We start from the raw sequence: 16,861 nt of genomic DNA, 5'->3' as shown, positions 1-16,861 counted from the left end.
TCATGTTTCATAAAAATATTTTTGTAAATTACCTACCATAAATATATTAAAACATAATTTTTGATTAGTAATATGCATTGCTAAGAACTTAATTTGGTAAACTTAAAAGGCAATTTTCTCAATATTTAGATTTATTTGCACCCTCAGATTCTAGATTTTCAAATAGTTGTATCTCAGCCAAATATTGTCCTTATTGTGCTTCCTTATTCAGCTTTCAGATGATGTATAAATCTCATTTCCAAAAAACTGACCCTTATGGCTGGTTTTGTGGTCTAGGGTCATATACAATTTTAAAAACACCACAATACAATATTTTAAAATTGAATGTAAAAATATAACTATAAATAATTTATCGGTAGGTGGACTTCAAGTAGTAGTTGAGATTATTCCCTATAACTGTGTCCTTACCTGTATTTGAGCAGGTAAGCTGGCGTACTCTGCCCTGCAGTGAAAGCTCAAGCCCTGCGCCTCCTCCTGCGCCTTCAGATGATCAGCCCAGGAGAACGACTGAGGAGACGTGAACAACAGACGCGTTTTAAGGGACCAGTCAGCCGGGAACTCCAGACACACTTCAGCTGGAGCCGCTTCACAAACCGCCTCTGGACTCTAGAGACAAACACACGTCACTCAACCTCATCAACACACAAAACCACAACACAAATCATGAGGAACTGAGGGTCGACATCAAATAGACAAACACCTTCAGCACTGGAGTGGATCTCTCTGGCTCAAACAGATCCTCCTCAAACAAACCATCATCTTCAGAGAGAGACACAGGTGTCTGCACACAGATCACAACAAAGACACATCAGCATCGAGAAAATTAGACAAATATTCATTTTAACGATAAGGCCGATAACCAATAGGATGATATTATACATCTACCATAATTTATTTCACAGAAAAGCACTTATCTAGAAATCTGCATGCTTAGGATCTTAGATATCAAAACTTTTTAATGTACAGAATGATAACTATTATTATTATTATTATGAGTAAATATAAATCCTGTCACAACCCCCATCAGCAAAAACTATTAATAAATATTAAATGAATAAATTACAAAAGCTAAAATAAAAAAAAAAATTAAAAAAAAAATTATTGTATAAGACTAAATAAAAAATATTTTTCATATAAAAAGCATTTTAATCGAATATAAAAATGAAAAATATTAAATATTATTTTAAAAAAGAACACTTTATATAGTTAAAATTATATAAAAGCAATGCTAAAACTTTATGTACAGTTAATGACAACATTATTATTATTAGTATTAATATTTTGAGTAAATATAAATCCTGTCACAACCCCCATTAGTACAGAAAATTATAAATAAATATCAAATTAATAAATTACAGATACTTTGACAAAAAAAAATTAAAAATCACAATAAGACTAAATATAAAATATTTTTCATATAAAAAGCATTTTAATCAAATATAAAAAAAATATTAAACATTTTAATATTGATTTTAAAAAGTATACTTTATAAAGTTAAAGTGATATAAAAAATACTAAAACTTTATGTACAGTTAATTATATTATTATTATTATTATAATTTTGAGAAAATATAAATCATGTCACAACCCCATGAGCCCACTACTTAAACAATAAATAAATATTAATCTAATAAATAATAAAATACAAATACTAAAATTATATACATAAAAAACAATAAAACTGAATACAAAAAAATGAAATTTAATTTATATTGAAAATGTCATCAATTATATACTAAAAAAATACTAAAATATCTCAAATGTGTTTAACATGAATATTATAGAAATTACTTACTGTTGTATTGTATTGAAATACAATTAAAAAAATCTAAACATCATCATACTCAAAAAATAATAGGATAATACAATTATATTAATAATAATAAATTATATTACACTTTATATAATATTTTAAATTATATTAAACATAAAATAAAAATAATGACTACATAAAATATTTAACTAGAAACAAAAAAACTAAATATTAAAGTAATAAAAAAACTTGAATAATAACATACCATGAAATAATGATAATAATAAAACATGAATTTAAATCATATAAAATAAAAACATAAGTTCAATTTATTTAGTTATTAAAATTATCTAAAAGCAATAAATACTTTTTTTTTTTTTACAATCAAAACCAATACAAGTGTCTATAGAAAAATATTCTTATTTTTGAAAATGCAATTAATAAAATAATAAGATACTTTAATAACATAACATATGATAATAACAATAATATTAATTTAGTTTGTTAAAACTTATAAATATAGCTATAAATAATACTACTATTTAAAAACTACAAATACAAAAACTAAATTAACACATTTAATTTTATTTTTTTTTTACCTATAATGAATTTGTATATGTATATATAACAATGAAATAATATATTAAAGAATTATTTATAATTAAATATTAAAGTATATACAATATATATATGAAATATTCAACGGCACAAAACATCAACATACATTTTATACATATTTATATCAAAAAATATAATTCTATATAAATTTATTTGTAAATGTACGTTATATGTATACATGTATGTGTGTGTGTGTAAAGATAGATGGTGTACAGTTAGTGTACTGTAGCCTTCGGTCACCTTTAACGTTATCTCGTGTTGTTTTTGTTGGTGATTGTTGAACAGCTCTTCTCTCAAAGACGTTCCGTTCGGACGTTCTTCGATGATTTTCCCGTCCAAAACCACAGCTGCCGCCTTTTTATTGTCCAGAGCGCCGTTATGTCCGTCGCAGTATGATAAAGCTCTTTTCTTGGGACTGTTGTACGTGTTCTCGATGTTCGCGAACGGATTTCGGCGCTTGGTTCCGCCGCTGGTCCGGCCCGGTGCGTTCAACAGCGGCCCCGGTGAGAACGGTCGCACTCCGTCCACCGACACCGACGGACTCGACGTTCTGCTACCGGGTCCTTCGCTCCGCGCTCGCTTCCGTCTCATCCGCAGAACATCGGACGGTTTTTTAAAACTGGGAGAGTAGCAGCCCAACTCCGCCATTCTGGACGTTTCAGTCGATTATTGTTGTGTGAAGCGGGAACGGCGGTGGCTTAATCACTCTTGTTTTGTTCAGAACGCAAAGCTCCAAATTTCGCGCGTAGCGGAATTACGTCAGCGCGTTGCGTGAGGACGCAAATAAGCGCGTTGAAGTAGTAGTAAAACACTCGACAAATGTAAAGTCTCTTATTTATTTCTAATAATAATAAATTATTTCTAATAGTAATAAAGAACGTAAAATATAAAAAAATTGTCTAACAAATAAATATTACATAAAACAGTTAATGTATTCTGGTAGATTTCCTAGATACATTGTGGAAGTTTATGAGCGTAGCATCAAAACACTTTACAAATGTAAAGTCACGGCTGTTTCATATTTGTTTTTCTAATATTAAGAGTTAATATCAATATTTATATATTTAAATATTAAAAATATACATACCCTATAATTACTTTTGTACGTACATTGTCCAGAAAGATTGTAGATTCAATCATTTAACTTTGCATAATATAATATAACATAATATAATATAATATTTTATAATATTATATAATATAATAATATATATATATAAAAAAATTATCAGTACACATTTAAAGCATTTTCCAGCTGTTTTTAAATTATAATATAATATAATATAATATACATTTTTATTTTATTTTTATATTATTTATTTATGTATTTATCAGTACAGATTTAAAGTATTATTTAGCTGTTTTTAAATAATAAATACATAAATAACATATTAAATTATAATATAATATAATTAAAAATATATAAAGATATAAATACATTATTTATTTATTTATCAGTAGAGATTTAAAATATTTTCCAGCTGTTTTTAAATTATAATTTATTTATTTATTTATCAGTACAGATTTAAAGTATTTTCCAGCTGCTTTTAAATACAGTATTATATAATATAATTGAAGCTATTAAACATATATAAAGATATAAATAAATTATAAAGATATTTATTTATTTAAGTATTCATTTATTTCATTTTTTATTTAAAAAGTTTTTAAATAATATAATATAAAGATATAAATAAATGATAAAGAAATATATTTATTTATCAGTAGAAATATAAATTATAATATAATATAATATAATACACTATATTATATAATACAATATATTATAATATAATTTAATATAATATAACTAAAGACATAAATAAATTATAAAGATATTTATTTATTTATTTATTTATCAGTAGAGATTTAAAGTATTTCCAGCTGTTTTTAAGTCATATCATATCATATCATATCATACATTATAATAAAAAATATTAAACATATATAAAGATATAAATAAATTATAAATAAATTTTTTTATCAGTAGAGATTTAAAGTATTTTCCAGTCGTTTTTTTATGCTAGCAAGCACAACTTCCGCTGTCACTGCTGTCTTTCAGTATGTCAGCATGTAGATTAATGAGAGCATGTCACGATTAATTGCCTGCTATTCATCATTTGCATCAGTGAGTAATGAGGATGGAGGTGTCAGGAGCTGAATATTGTGTGAATGGATGAGTTGTCGGAGGATCTGGTTCTTCAGATCGATCCTGATGACACGCGTGATGAACGACCGCCTGACCCTCAGCTACATTTGGGCAGTTTTACAATAATATAGAGATTAGACTTTTTTTGAAGAATATATTTACATGAAAACACAAAATCAGCCTTGCAAAAAGAAAAAAAAAGCTTCAATTTGAAGTGAAAGTCCCCAGTAATGTCCTCTAGACTTCTCAATAAGGCTCAGATTTGCTCAAGAAGCCTAACCTGTGATCAAAACTCAGTAAGAACCAGTAAAGTAAAAGAACTGCAAAAAAAAAAAAATATATATATATATATTATTTTCTTTATATTTAATAGCTAAAACGTAATTTTAGCTATGCTTTTTATATGAATTTTCCAGCTGTTTTTAAATAATAATATAATATTATCATAATCATATTTATTATTTTTATAATATTCATTATTTTCTTTTCATTTAATACCTAAAACTTAATTATAGACTCCCATTTTCTAATTTCTTATAATTCTATCTAATTAATATAATATAGTATAAAACAATATAATTAAAGGTATATAAAGATAAAAATAAAATTATTTATTTATTTATAAGTAGAGATTTAAAGTATAAAAAAGTATATAATATAATATAATTTAATATGATCACATTCATATTTATTATTATTATTAGATTTATTATTTTCTTTTAATTTAATACCTAAAACTTAATTTTAGATGTCCATTTAAAAAAAAAACCCACAAAACAATTAAATCATAAAATGCATAATAAATATTTTAGAAATTATTTTAATATATGGCCTATAACATTATATTCATGCAAAGTAATTTTGCTTGTTTATATCAGCTACCTGAATGAATTACTCAGTAGAGATCAACTATTATTGTTTATTAATTATTGATAATAATACACTTTTTAAGTGTTCAATAACTAAGGCTAAAATAATTAAAATATTTTTTAATTATATAAATATAGCATAAATAATCATTAGAGTAAAATAAAAACACACTATAAATATTTTAGTAATTGATTTAATTCATGGCATATACTGTAGCCCTGTAGTGTGTATGCAAAGATGTTTTGCAATCTAGATCTTGCAATCATTTTCAAAATATTCAAGTAGAAAGGCTCTGATGACTAGAAATAGCCTGATTTTCCAGCATATTCAGCTGAGTATTTCTCTCTCGCTCTCAGACAGACCGAGAGTGAGCCGGCGGTGTGTGTTTGTGGGTGTTTCTGTCATGTTGCTCTCACACCCTCAGCTCTTTTTATAAAGGCGATTTGATTTTATAGGCCTTGGCCCGACTCCTAGACCACAATTATAGCCGAGGCCCGGCCGGCAGCGTCCTGGGACAGGTCTGCCTTTATTTAGCCTCTGAGTCTCCTGCGGGTCTGTGTGGGTTTAATTCTGGCCAGAAAGAGGGAAGTACAAATAGAGGGGAAGGAACGCTGTAAACGAGAGAAAGAGAGAGAGAGCGGTTTATCGGTTGTATCTGCAGGCCGCGGGCAGGTCGAGGCTCGTCTCTGTGTAAATTCTTCCTGGGTCTAGAATAGTACACAGACGCATGAGCCCAAAGACGGGGGCGTTTAACACTGCCACATGCTCACTAGACCAACAGATCCTGTCAGATCAGCAGCAGATCACACACAACAGTTGGAAAAGCGTCAGAAGGATGTTTAAGGCAACGTGAACCGCCATTGACAGATTTCTAGTGAAAGTGGATGTTTAATGAGTATAAACAGAGGAAATGACTTGATTTCGTCCATCGGGAGCAGGAAACATTCCCTGAATGTTCTGGCAAAGTTATAAACAAACCTTTTTACTGTAATGTTGACAGAACTTTCATTCATAGTCATCTGTTTGAAGTTACAATGTTCACGGAATGTTCGTCTAACGTTTGCTACTTTTTAGTTACATTTGTTTCAGAAAACATCCTAAAAAGTAACATTCTGAACATTCTGAAAAAGTAACATTCTCGGAATGTTTAAAAAGTGATACAGTTGAATGTTCCATTAACGCTCACATCATTAAAATGGTTACATTTACAGAACATTCAGAAATAACGTTTTTATAACTTAAGGCGAGACACAGCAGGTAAATAGGGTTAAAAATAACTAATAGTTATCACCTTACTTACTCGATTTGACTTGATTGATTACATTGATAATTGCAAACATTTTTTGTATTACAAGTTTTTTCAAATGTTAGGTTTTAATATGCAAATGAGCTATTTTTTTTATGAAATATGAGCTAATTTGCATACATTTCTAGTACAAAAATTGAAACACTGGATGAAGCCAGTTTCAAAATTCTTGTTTAAATCTTTTGACATATAAGAGACAAATGTTTTTGTCACGCCATAATTCAAGTTTTTTTTTTTTTTTTTTTTTTTTTTACAGTTTTTTGGGGAATAAAATGTTCAAGCAAATGATATATGAACAAATCCCTCTGTAAAAACCTGCAGGATATAGACAGGAATAAAAATGTAAAGTTTGGTGTGTGTAAGTGCTACTGAAGTGGAGATTTATGGCTCAGTGTAGGAGAAAAAACTCACTTTGAGAAAACAGCCTTTAAAAATATGTATTGTAATTGAAATCTATTGACACAAATAGATAAAGTGCTATAAAAGAAACACTTATTGCAACTGTGTCTTTTGGATGTTTTCTTTAAACTAGTCACTTTATGAAAAAGCAAAAAGCCCAAAATCTCAAACTTGACAGGTGCATGAAAAATGTTTTTGCCTGCAGTGTCTCCCCTTAAAGTAAGCAAATCGTTCTTATAACATATTTTTGTTGAATAGATCTTTTAAAATGTTCTCAAAATGTTAGTACAAAAACATTTATTTCTACACCATGCATGGAATGTTTTCTTTTTAAATCTGAAACAATTGGATGTTTGTCTTACATTTTTAAAATGTTACTTGTTTTAAAATGTTCAAAGAACATTTAAAAGTAACATTTTCATGTTTGCAGTTGAGGTCAAAAGTTCACATTCCCCTTTCAGAATCTGCTTAATGTTAATTATTTTAGCAAAATAAAAGAGATCATAAAAAAAGCATGTTATTGTTTTTTAGTACTGAGCTGAATATGTTTACATATAGTCCACAAGAGAAAATAATAGTTGAATTCTTTGGTTTTCCAGCATTTTTGCGTATTTGAACTCTTTCTGACAATGACTGTATGATTTTGAGATCCATCTTTTCACACTGAGGACAACTGAGAGACTCGTATGCAACTATTACAAAAGGTTCAGACACTCACTGATGCTCCAGAAGGAAAAAACATGCATTAAAGCCGGAGGGTGAACATTTTTGAACAGAATGGAGATGTGTACTTTTTTGTAATTTTGCCTATCAAGTAATGCCCTTTAGATCCTTCAAAAGACAGTTGCATATTTCCCAGAACAAAATAAATAAAATTTACCCTGATCTTCAAATTCCAATAGTTTTCACCCCCGGCTCTTAATGCATGTTTTTTCCTTCTGGAGCATCAGTGAGTGTTTGAACCTTCTGTAATAGTTACATATGAGTCCCTCAGTTGTCCTCAGTGTGAAAAGATGCATCTCAAAATCATATTTTGAGGTGCATTGTTGGAAAGAGTTCAAATACACAAAAATGCTGAAGAACTAAAGAATTTGTGAACCCTGGAGGGTTTTTCTGAAGAACAGCAGACAGTTTAACTGTTCAGGACAAACAAGGGACTCATGAACAACTATCACTAAACAAAAACACAGCTGTGGATCATTCAGGGAACAACACAGTATTAAGAATCAAGAATGGGGTCATTTTTATGAATTCAACTATTATTTTCTCTTGTGGACTATATGTAAACATCTTTTATGTGAGATATCATATTCAGTCCAGTACTTAATAAACAATAACATGCATTTTGAATGATCCCTCTTATTTTGCTAAAATAATGAACATTTTGCAGATTCTGAAAGGGCGATGTAAACTTTTGACCAAGTACATGTAGTTAATTAATATAACTCAGTACTTAAATGTATGATAACTTGTTAATATTTTTTCTTATGTTTGTCTTATTTATGACCCTGGACCACAAAACCAGTCATAAGGTTCAGTTTTTTGAAATGGAGATATTTATCTTTACTTAATATCCTAATGATTTTTGGCATAAAAGAAAAATGTATCATTTTGACCCATACAGTGTATATTATTATTACAATGTATAGATTTTGGCTATATACCTGTGCTACTTAGGACTTGTTTTGTGTTCCAGGTTTTTTTCTTCAAATTTTTACCTATGCTATTTATTTATACCTAATGCACAATCAAATGTATTTTTCACTGCATAAGTGAAAAATAAAAATCAATGGTCAAAAGTGTCTTTATATTATAATACTAAGGACATTTCTTTAAGAATTTAATAAATAAACTTAATAAAGTGTATGATGACTATTTTTCCATTTGTGACCCTGGACCACAAAACCAGTCATAAGGTTAAATTTGACAAAACTGAGATTTATACATCATGAGCTCAATAAATAAGCTTTCTATTGATGTATGGTTTGTTAGGATAGGACAATATTTGACTGAGATACATCTATTTGAAATCAGAAATCTGAGGATGCAAAAAAATCAAAAAGACTGAGAAAATCAGCTTTAAAGTTGTCCAAATTAGGTTCTTAACAATGCATATTACAAATCAAAAATTACATTTTGATATGTTTACAGTAGGAATTTTACAAAAAATCTTCATGGAACATGAACTTTACTTAATTTCTTAATGATTTTTGGCATAAAAGAAAAATCAAAAATTTTGATCCATGCAATGTATTTTTGGCTATTGCTGCAAATATACCCCAGCGACTTAAGACTGGTTTTGTGCTCCAGGGTCACATTTTAGGATCATGTGCATTGAGCAATTGTTCACCGTAAAGGTGTATTAAATTGGAGCCAGTTTTGATTTCACATAGGCCTTAAAACAATCATTTTGAGTGCTTCAATGAAAAAAAAATCTGTCTTTGTCTCTGCTGAAACAGTTCAGAAAGAATTAGATTTTAAAACTTTCTTGAGGAAACTTTGCTGTGCAAAATCTGTCTGCAATTGTAATGGCCTCTAAAAGATGTATACCATGTTTTTTGGAGCAGGTACCATGATATTTATCATTTTAGTTGATTTTCGAATGCTGAACGCACCACTGATAAGAAATAAACACAGGACACATGACATAGAAATAAGCAGTTTCTTCACAACAAAGTGTAATATTCTCCAAAGAAATGTCGAAAAGAGACAAAAAGGAAACAAATGAAGCTGCATTTCAAAAGGTTTTGCTCGTTTCACAATTGTGGAAGTTGAGAACCGTGTCGAGTGTGTGAGGCGATCAAAGCGCCCGAGTCTTTTACAATCTATTTACATAAAAATCAGGTCCATGATTCTCCCATCTCCCGTCCAGCCGACCGGCAAACCGTGACGTGAGCGCATCGGTCGGAAAGCTGGAATTGGCTGAGAGCGTGTTGCGCCGCAAATCTAGCGGAGAGAACGAGCGTGAAAGGCAGTGACCGGGCGAAGTCTCGTAAACCTGGAAATGTAAAGAGTCAGAAGTCTGTTGAAGCTCTTAAGAGCGAATCTTCAAATCCACTGCAGGAGCCACAATCAAACGGGAAAGAAACAGCAGGCCGGGAACGGACCCGTTCCCACAGTTCAACCGTCAACGGATCGCATTTGGATTCTTCATTGCAGATCAGATCAAGTGTTAGACCCCAAACAGACTCTACACAAGTTCAACACAAAGTCAATTTCATGCATCGTTACATTCAGAAATATCTCAGAATGTAATGCACAATAGTTTTCTTCTAAGTTAGATGGCACGTTTCCATCAGTTACCTCAACGGAATATTAAATAGAGATCAATTGGATATTGTTTTCTGATATTATTTTTATTGCATGCCTGATAACTCCAATTTTTGACTTATTTTTTAATGTTCTTTTTAACAATATATTAATATTTATTTTGATCAAAAAGCAGAAAAATATTTTTTTTGGCATATTGCATTATATTTCTGCAAAGCTATTTTGCATGTTCATATCTATGGAAGCCTGTTTCCGCCACTGAATAAAAAATAGGGTATTGTGACTTGTTATCTCACAATTCTGACCTTTTTCTTAGAATTTTGACATATGAACTTACAATTGCAAGTTATAAAGTCAGAACTGTGAGATATAAACTCGCAATGCTGTGAACATATCAGTCTTTTTTTTCTCCTAACAACTGGACTTTATTCCTTGCAATTGTGAGTTTATATCTCATAATTCTGAATTGAGAGAAACAAAGTTGCAACTGCGAGAAAGAAAAGTCAGAATTGTTAGTTTATCCCGCAATTCTGACTTTATAATTCGCAATTGTGCATTTATATCTCACAGTTCTGAGATAAAAGTCACAAATACATTTTTTATTTTTTATTCAGTGGCAGAAACGGCTTCCATACACATCAGTTACCTGAATGGAATATTATATTAAATTCAAGTGAAATGTATTATTTTATTAAGTGTTGGACAACTAAATCAATATTTGTCATTTAAATATTAAATAATTATTGTCACAATTTAGTAACAAATCAATCAGACTACAATAATAATAATAATAAAAAAATATACAATATTCATAATGCATTCATTTACAGAAAATAAGTTATTTTGCATGTTTATATTAGTTACCTGAATTAGATACTAAGTAGAAATGAACTGATATTGTTTTCTGATATTATTTTATTAAGCGCATGATAACTGAATAAATATTTAATTACTTAAATATCAAAATGGTCAAAAGCAAAAGCAATCATTAAACTCCAAAGAAAAGCCAAAATGCATTATGAATATTTTATTATTTTAATTTATGGCATATAGCATTATATTTATGCAAAGATATATGTCGTTTTCTAATATTAATTCTTTTAAGTGTCGGATAATTGAAGCAATAATTGTCTAAATATTTAATTATTTAAATACTGAATTATTATCAGAATAAAAGCAAAAATATAACTATATATAATCATTAGAATATGCATTAATCTTCATTATTTTTATGCATTGCATATACCATATTTGTGACCCAGGACCAAAAAAAACAGTCTTAAGTAGCAAGGGAATATTTGTAGCAATAGCCAAAAATGATCATTTTTTCTTTTATGCCAAAAAGCATTAGGATATTAAGCTCATGTTCCATGAAAATATTTAGTAATTTCCTTCCATAAATACACTGAAAGTTTCATTTTGATTAGTAATATGCATTGCTAAAAACTTCATTTGAACAACTTTTTTTTTTTTTTTTTTTTTTTGCACCTTCAGATTCTAGATCTGTTTAAATATCTCGGTCAAATATTGCTTATTTATTCAGCTTTCAGATGATGCATAAATCTCAATTTCGACTGGTTTTGCTCCGGGGTCACATTTATCCAAAGATGTTTTGCGATCGAGATGGTTGCACTTTTTCTTTTTGTTTGCTTCATATGCATTCATTGACACCAAAATGCTGATGCTAAGTGTTTGAGTACTTGTGTAGAGTCTGTTTCTGGCTTTAGACGTAACTTGTTTGACGTTGATGAACAATTTGGTACAGTGCTGATGAGACCAACGACAGTAATAACAATAACAATATTAATAATAATAATAATAATACAAACTATCCACATCTTTAGAAAACAAACGAGTCTCATGCTGTGCCGTGAAAAACAAAAGTCCGTCGGTCGAGTCCAATCAGAAACCACGCCGTTCAGCTGCCCTCGTGCTATCGGTCAAACGACCGCTTGAAGCGTCAATACGGCCTCCAGACGGCTTCCACCGACATGCTGGTCGGCGAACTGCTGTGGCTTCCCTCGGCCTCCACCACCACCTCGCTCTGATTGGGCAGAGAGGGGTGCAGGAGGGCGGAGCCTGTGGAGGCGTTGGTGCAGGGCGGTAGGATGCGCGGGGGCGAGCGCTCGCCTCCTCCTCCTCCTCCGCCGGGCATCATGGAGAACGGGTAGGAGCCGGCGGCGCTGCTGTAGTACAGGTGATACGGGGACGAGCCGGCCTGGAAGGGTCCGGCCTGAGCCTGCGAGGAGCCCGCGGGGTACGCCGGGGGTAAGTACGTGTGGTAGCGGCCCGCCGGGCTGGTCATGGCCGACATGCCGATGCCGATGGCGCTGGTGACGGGGGTGGGCGTGTACGTGAACGCTCCGGTGGGGTACGGCACGCGCGGGTCCGAGAAACGGCCGTCCGGGAGCGAGGGGAGCGAAGGGAAGGAACGCTCCAGACCCACACGAGGGTCAGTGAACGCCGTCAGATCTGGACCTGCAGGAACACAAACATCTGCTCAGTCGTGGAGATAAAAAAACTCCTCGGGACAATATAAAAACAGGCCCTAAGAGTCTAAAGCTGTAAAATGAATGTGGAGCAGCTAAGATCATTCGAGTTCATATTGAGTTTTGAGTACAGACTTTTGAGACATTGTTGAGATCTGGTACTTTAGAGGTGATGCATGTATGATTGGTTTAATTAATAATTGCTAAATATTTTTGTGCAAAACAGGGCTATAATTGTTAACTAATATATATAAATATTAAAATATATAAATATTTTTTATTATATGAAATAAAGCTGAAATAAAATAATAAATATTTTTTCATTTAGTATACATTTCTCCATATATATATATATATGGAACACTAAAACAAAAAAAAAATTATGAAATAAAGCACATTAAATTAATAATATTTATATAATATTAATAGTATATATATATATATATATATATATATATATATATATATATACATATATATATATATATATATATATTAGGGGTGGGCATAGATTAATTTTTTTAATCTAGATTAATCTAGATTAAATCTTGAAATTAATCTAGATTAATCTAGATTAAAATGGCTAATTTAAATTCTGCTGAAGGCATTCAGAATATGTGTGCTACCCAAATAATGACTAAAAGTAAGTCTTTGAAAACGGGTTTCTCAAGCCAGGTGGCGCATTAGACCAGGCGCTCATCTCCTGTTTCCAAAATGCATTACAAACTGGTTGACAATTGCATTTACAACACAATTAACTATACAAACTTGTGTAACCAAGTACTTCTGCGCAAAAGGCTGTACGACGTGCGCGTTCCAGTAAAATACACAGGCGCGCGGGTATGGATAGCCTATCTGCGTGCATCTTCCAATAAACTGCGTTGCTTTTAGAAGCGTCAAGTCAGTTGTTGCATATAGTTTAATGTCTTTATTTCGGGATTATCAAAGTAAATTATAACTCAAACTTGAGATTTTACTGGTGATTTTTACAGATTTTACACGTGCCCCAGTAAAAAGGGTCTAGCAACGCACGCACCTGCCCTGAAGCGGCTTCATAACTGCATCCATGTCTGTGCGTCTCATTTGATGTGGTAATTTCACAGAAGTTGAAGACTCGTTCTCGCCCCCTACAGTGCAATTCAACTAGATACACGTTATCCGCGCTAAAATATCAAGGTGAAAGTCATCATATCTTGCGTAGTGTAGACCCAGCTCCCAACCCAACTTTGAGAATAGATTAACGGCGATATTTTTTTTATCGCGCGATATGAGTCTCACGTTAACGCAGCACGTTAACGCCGATAACGGCCCACCACTAATATATATATATAAATATATAAAACTGCTTAACTAAAAACAAATAATAATATAAAAAAAAAATACAAAAAACACTTAACACAAATTAAACTAAAAATAAAAAAATATATAATATACAAAACTATATACACACTAAAACTGAAAAAAATTCAATTGAATAATAATAAAACAAATAACTAAAAGTACAAAAAATTAATACAAATCGAACAAATTTATAAAATATAACAAATTATAATAATACCTAAGCAATACTAAAATAACATTTGCAAATTTTGGTCTAGAATGGAAATTAAATATTTAAAATATTTAATTTTTTAATTAATTTATTTTTAATTAATTTATTTTTTTACATTATCATTAGTATTTTATTATATATATTTTTTATTAGTATTTTATTTATTAATGTTATTGCATATACTATATATATATATATATATATAATCTAATGGTGAACCTTTAATAAATTATTTAATATATATATATATATATACATAATTACATTTAATAATATTAAACAAATTACATAAATTACATAAAATACATAAAATTTATAGAAATTGAACTAAATAAATAAAATATAAAATATACTAAATTATAATAGTATATAACCACTAGTACTAAAATAACACATTTGCAAATTTTGGTCTAGATTGGAAATTTAATCTAATGGTGAACATTTGATTTATTTATTTATATTTGATTAGTATTTTATTAATTATTAATGTTAATTTATTACATATATTGTAGCATTACATTAATGCAAAATTATTTTGCACGTTATTTAGAGATACATTTTATTTTAAAGTGTTTGATAACTGAAGTAATAAAGTATTTATTTAATTATTAAAATATTTATTTAATGTCAACAAGCAAAAATAAAACAAATAATTATTTTTAAAAATCAATAAATTATTATTTTTTTAATAGAATTTTGATTTCTCAAATGTTTATCAAAAGTGCAACTCACAGTGTATAGCGTTGCGGCTGGGTGAGATGGGTGTTGTGGGGTGAACCGCTGGGGTGGAGATGGGGCCCAGGTAAGGGTACGACTGCTCATAGGACCAGGATGGAGACGTCTGCATCTGCCTAGAATCTAAAACCAAACATTCATGTTCAATAAATGACTCAATTTCACTAGCAAATCCAAGAAACACACTCACTAAAATATAGAAATATTATTAATGGCTACTAAACACACACTTGCACAAACACACACACATTTTATGCATTAGAGTTTTTCCATCCAGTTAAACTTAAGTGCTTACATCCTTAAAAACAGTGGCACAGTGATGGTATCAGATGATAATATAGTAAATAATTAACCTATGGTATTTACCAAGGCTGATCAAAAATACAGTAAAAATGGTGAAATATTATTACAATTTAAAATAACTGATTTCTATGTGAGTATCTGTTTAAATGCAATTTATTTCTTTGATCAAAGCTGGATTTTCAGCATCATTACTCCAGTCTTCAGTCACATGATCCTTCAGTATTCATTCTAATATGTTGATTTGCTGCTCAAGAAACATTTATGATAATTATCAATCAGTAGAGTATTAAAAAATGATCTCCAATCAAGACAAACACAAGAACACTGAATAATGGAGTGAGAGGAGCAGGAGGAGGAGAAGACATTCTCTTAGTATGAGTCTCTCTCTCTTTTTCTCTCTCCCCGTGGTCTAATAAACGCTCGCCGATCGCCTGCAGACTTCCAGACAGAAGGGGAGGGAGAGCCATCAGAGAGGAAGCAAATTATGCACAGCGGCCAAAGAGTGTGCGGCCCGTTTCAAGTGCAGCCAGAGCACGGCCCGCTGCCAGGCCCCCCAGAAACCCCCTCTTTTCCTGCCTCCCTCCCCAGGCTCAGGGCTTGTGATCTGGAGCAGGAGTCACACATGGCTGGGTGGGTGGCTGGGGGCGGATTCGGGCATCCGGTGCGAGCGGGACTCATTTTTTACTGGGCTCATACACACATACAGACACACACCTACCAAAAATGGAGACGGGAATATACACACCGAATATAAGCTACACACAAATCTGTGCTGGTGTTGTTAATAATTGAAATGAAGCTTAAATAAGACTAAAAAAAAAAAAAAAAAAATATATATATATATATATATATATATATATATATATATATATATATATATAAATAATATATATAAAAATATATAAATAAATCTAAATTAAATACATACAAAAAATACTAAAACTTGAACTAAAATTATAATAAAAGTTGAAAATAATAAAATAAAATAAAATATGACACTTCAAGTTTAAAAACAAACAAAAATACAAAATATTGCTTTGGCTAACTTAAAATAAGTTAAATTTAAATATAAAAACCCCGGGAAAAACTGAAAGCTGAAGATATAAAATTAAACTTTAAATCTATATATATATATATATATATATATTTTAGGGCTGGGACACGATTAATCGCGATTAATCGCATCCAAAATAAAAGTTTATGTTAACATACTAAATGTGTGTTTACTGTGTATATTTATTATGTATATATAAATACACACACATACATGTAAAGCCTTTAAAAAATACTTATATGTGTGGATAGTTATATTTGTATTTAATTTAGATTATATATAGAATTATAAATATTTTATTTATTTTAATTTAATTTTTATTTTCAGTTTTCTTTAATATACATGTTTGTGTGTGTATTTATA

At 30.5% G+C, this 16,861-nt stretch overlaps 2 protein-coding genes across 3 annotated transcripts in view; both read right to left on the bottom strand.

The window, feature by feature from the left end:
- Positions 1–3,079, bottom strand: part of LOC141337341 (protein downstream neighbor of son homolog) — a 12,720-nt gene extending 9,641 nt beyond the window's left edge. The window contains exons 1-3 of the mRNA XM_073843136.1: positions 2,612–3,079; positions 701–781; positions 409–606 (exon numbers count right to left, since the gene is read on the bottom strand). Of these exons, the coding sequence (XP_073699237.1) occupies positions 409–606; positions 701–781; positions 2,612–3,019 (687 nt within the window). The 5' untranslated portion in view covers positions 3,020–3,079. The remainder of the gene's footprint in view (positions 1–408; positions 607–700; positions 782–2,611) is intronic.
- A 6,692-nt stretch (positions 3,080–9,771) lies between these two features.
- Positions 9,772–16,861, bottom strand: part of runx1 (RUNX family transcription factor 1) — a 30,109-nt gene continuing 23,019 nt past the window's right edge. For both annotated transcript variants that reach the window (XM_073842408.1, XM_073842407.1), the window contains exons 6-7: positions 15,139–15,264; positions 9,772–12,843 (exon numbers count right to left, since the gene is read on the bottom strand). In XM_073842408.1, the coding sequence (XP_073698509.1) occupies positions 12,326–12,843; positions 15,139–15,264 (644 nt within the window). In that variant the 3' untranslated portion in view covers positions 9,772–12,325. The remainder of the gene's footprint in view (positions 12,844–15,138; positions 15,265–16,861) is intronic.

The sequence above is a fragment of the Garra rufa genome, chromosome 6, assembly GCF_049309525.1.
Source record: "Garra rufa chromosome 6, GarRuf1.0, whole genome shotgun sequence".
Taxonomy (NCBI): domain Eukaryota; kingdom Metazoa; phylum Chordata; class Actinopteri; order Cypriniformes; family Cyprinidae; genus Garra; species Garra rufa.
This window is presented reverse-complemented; position numbering and strand designations above follow the sequence as displayed.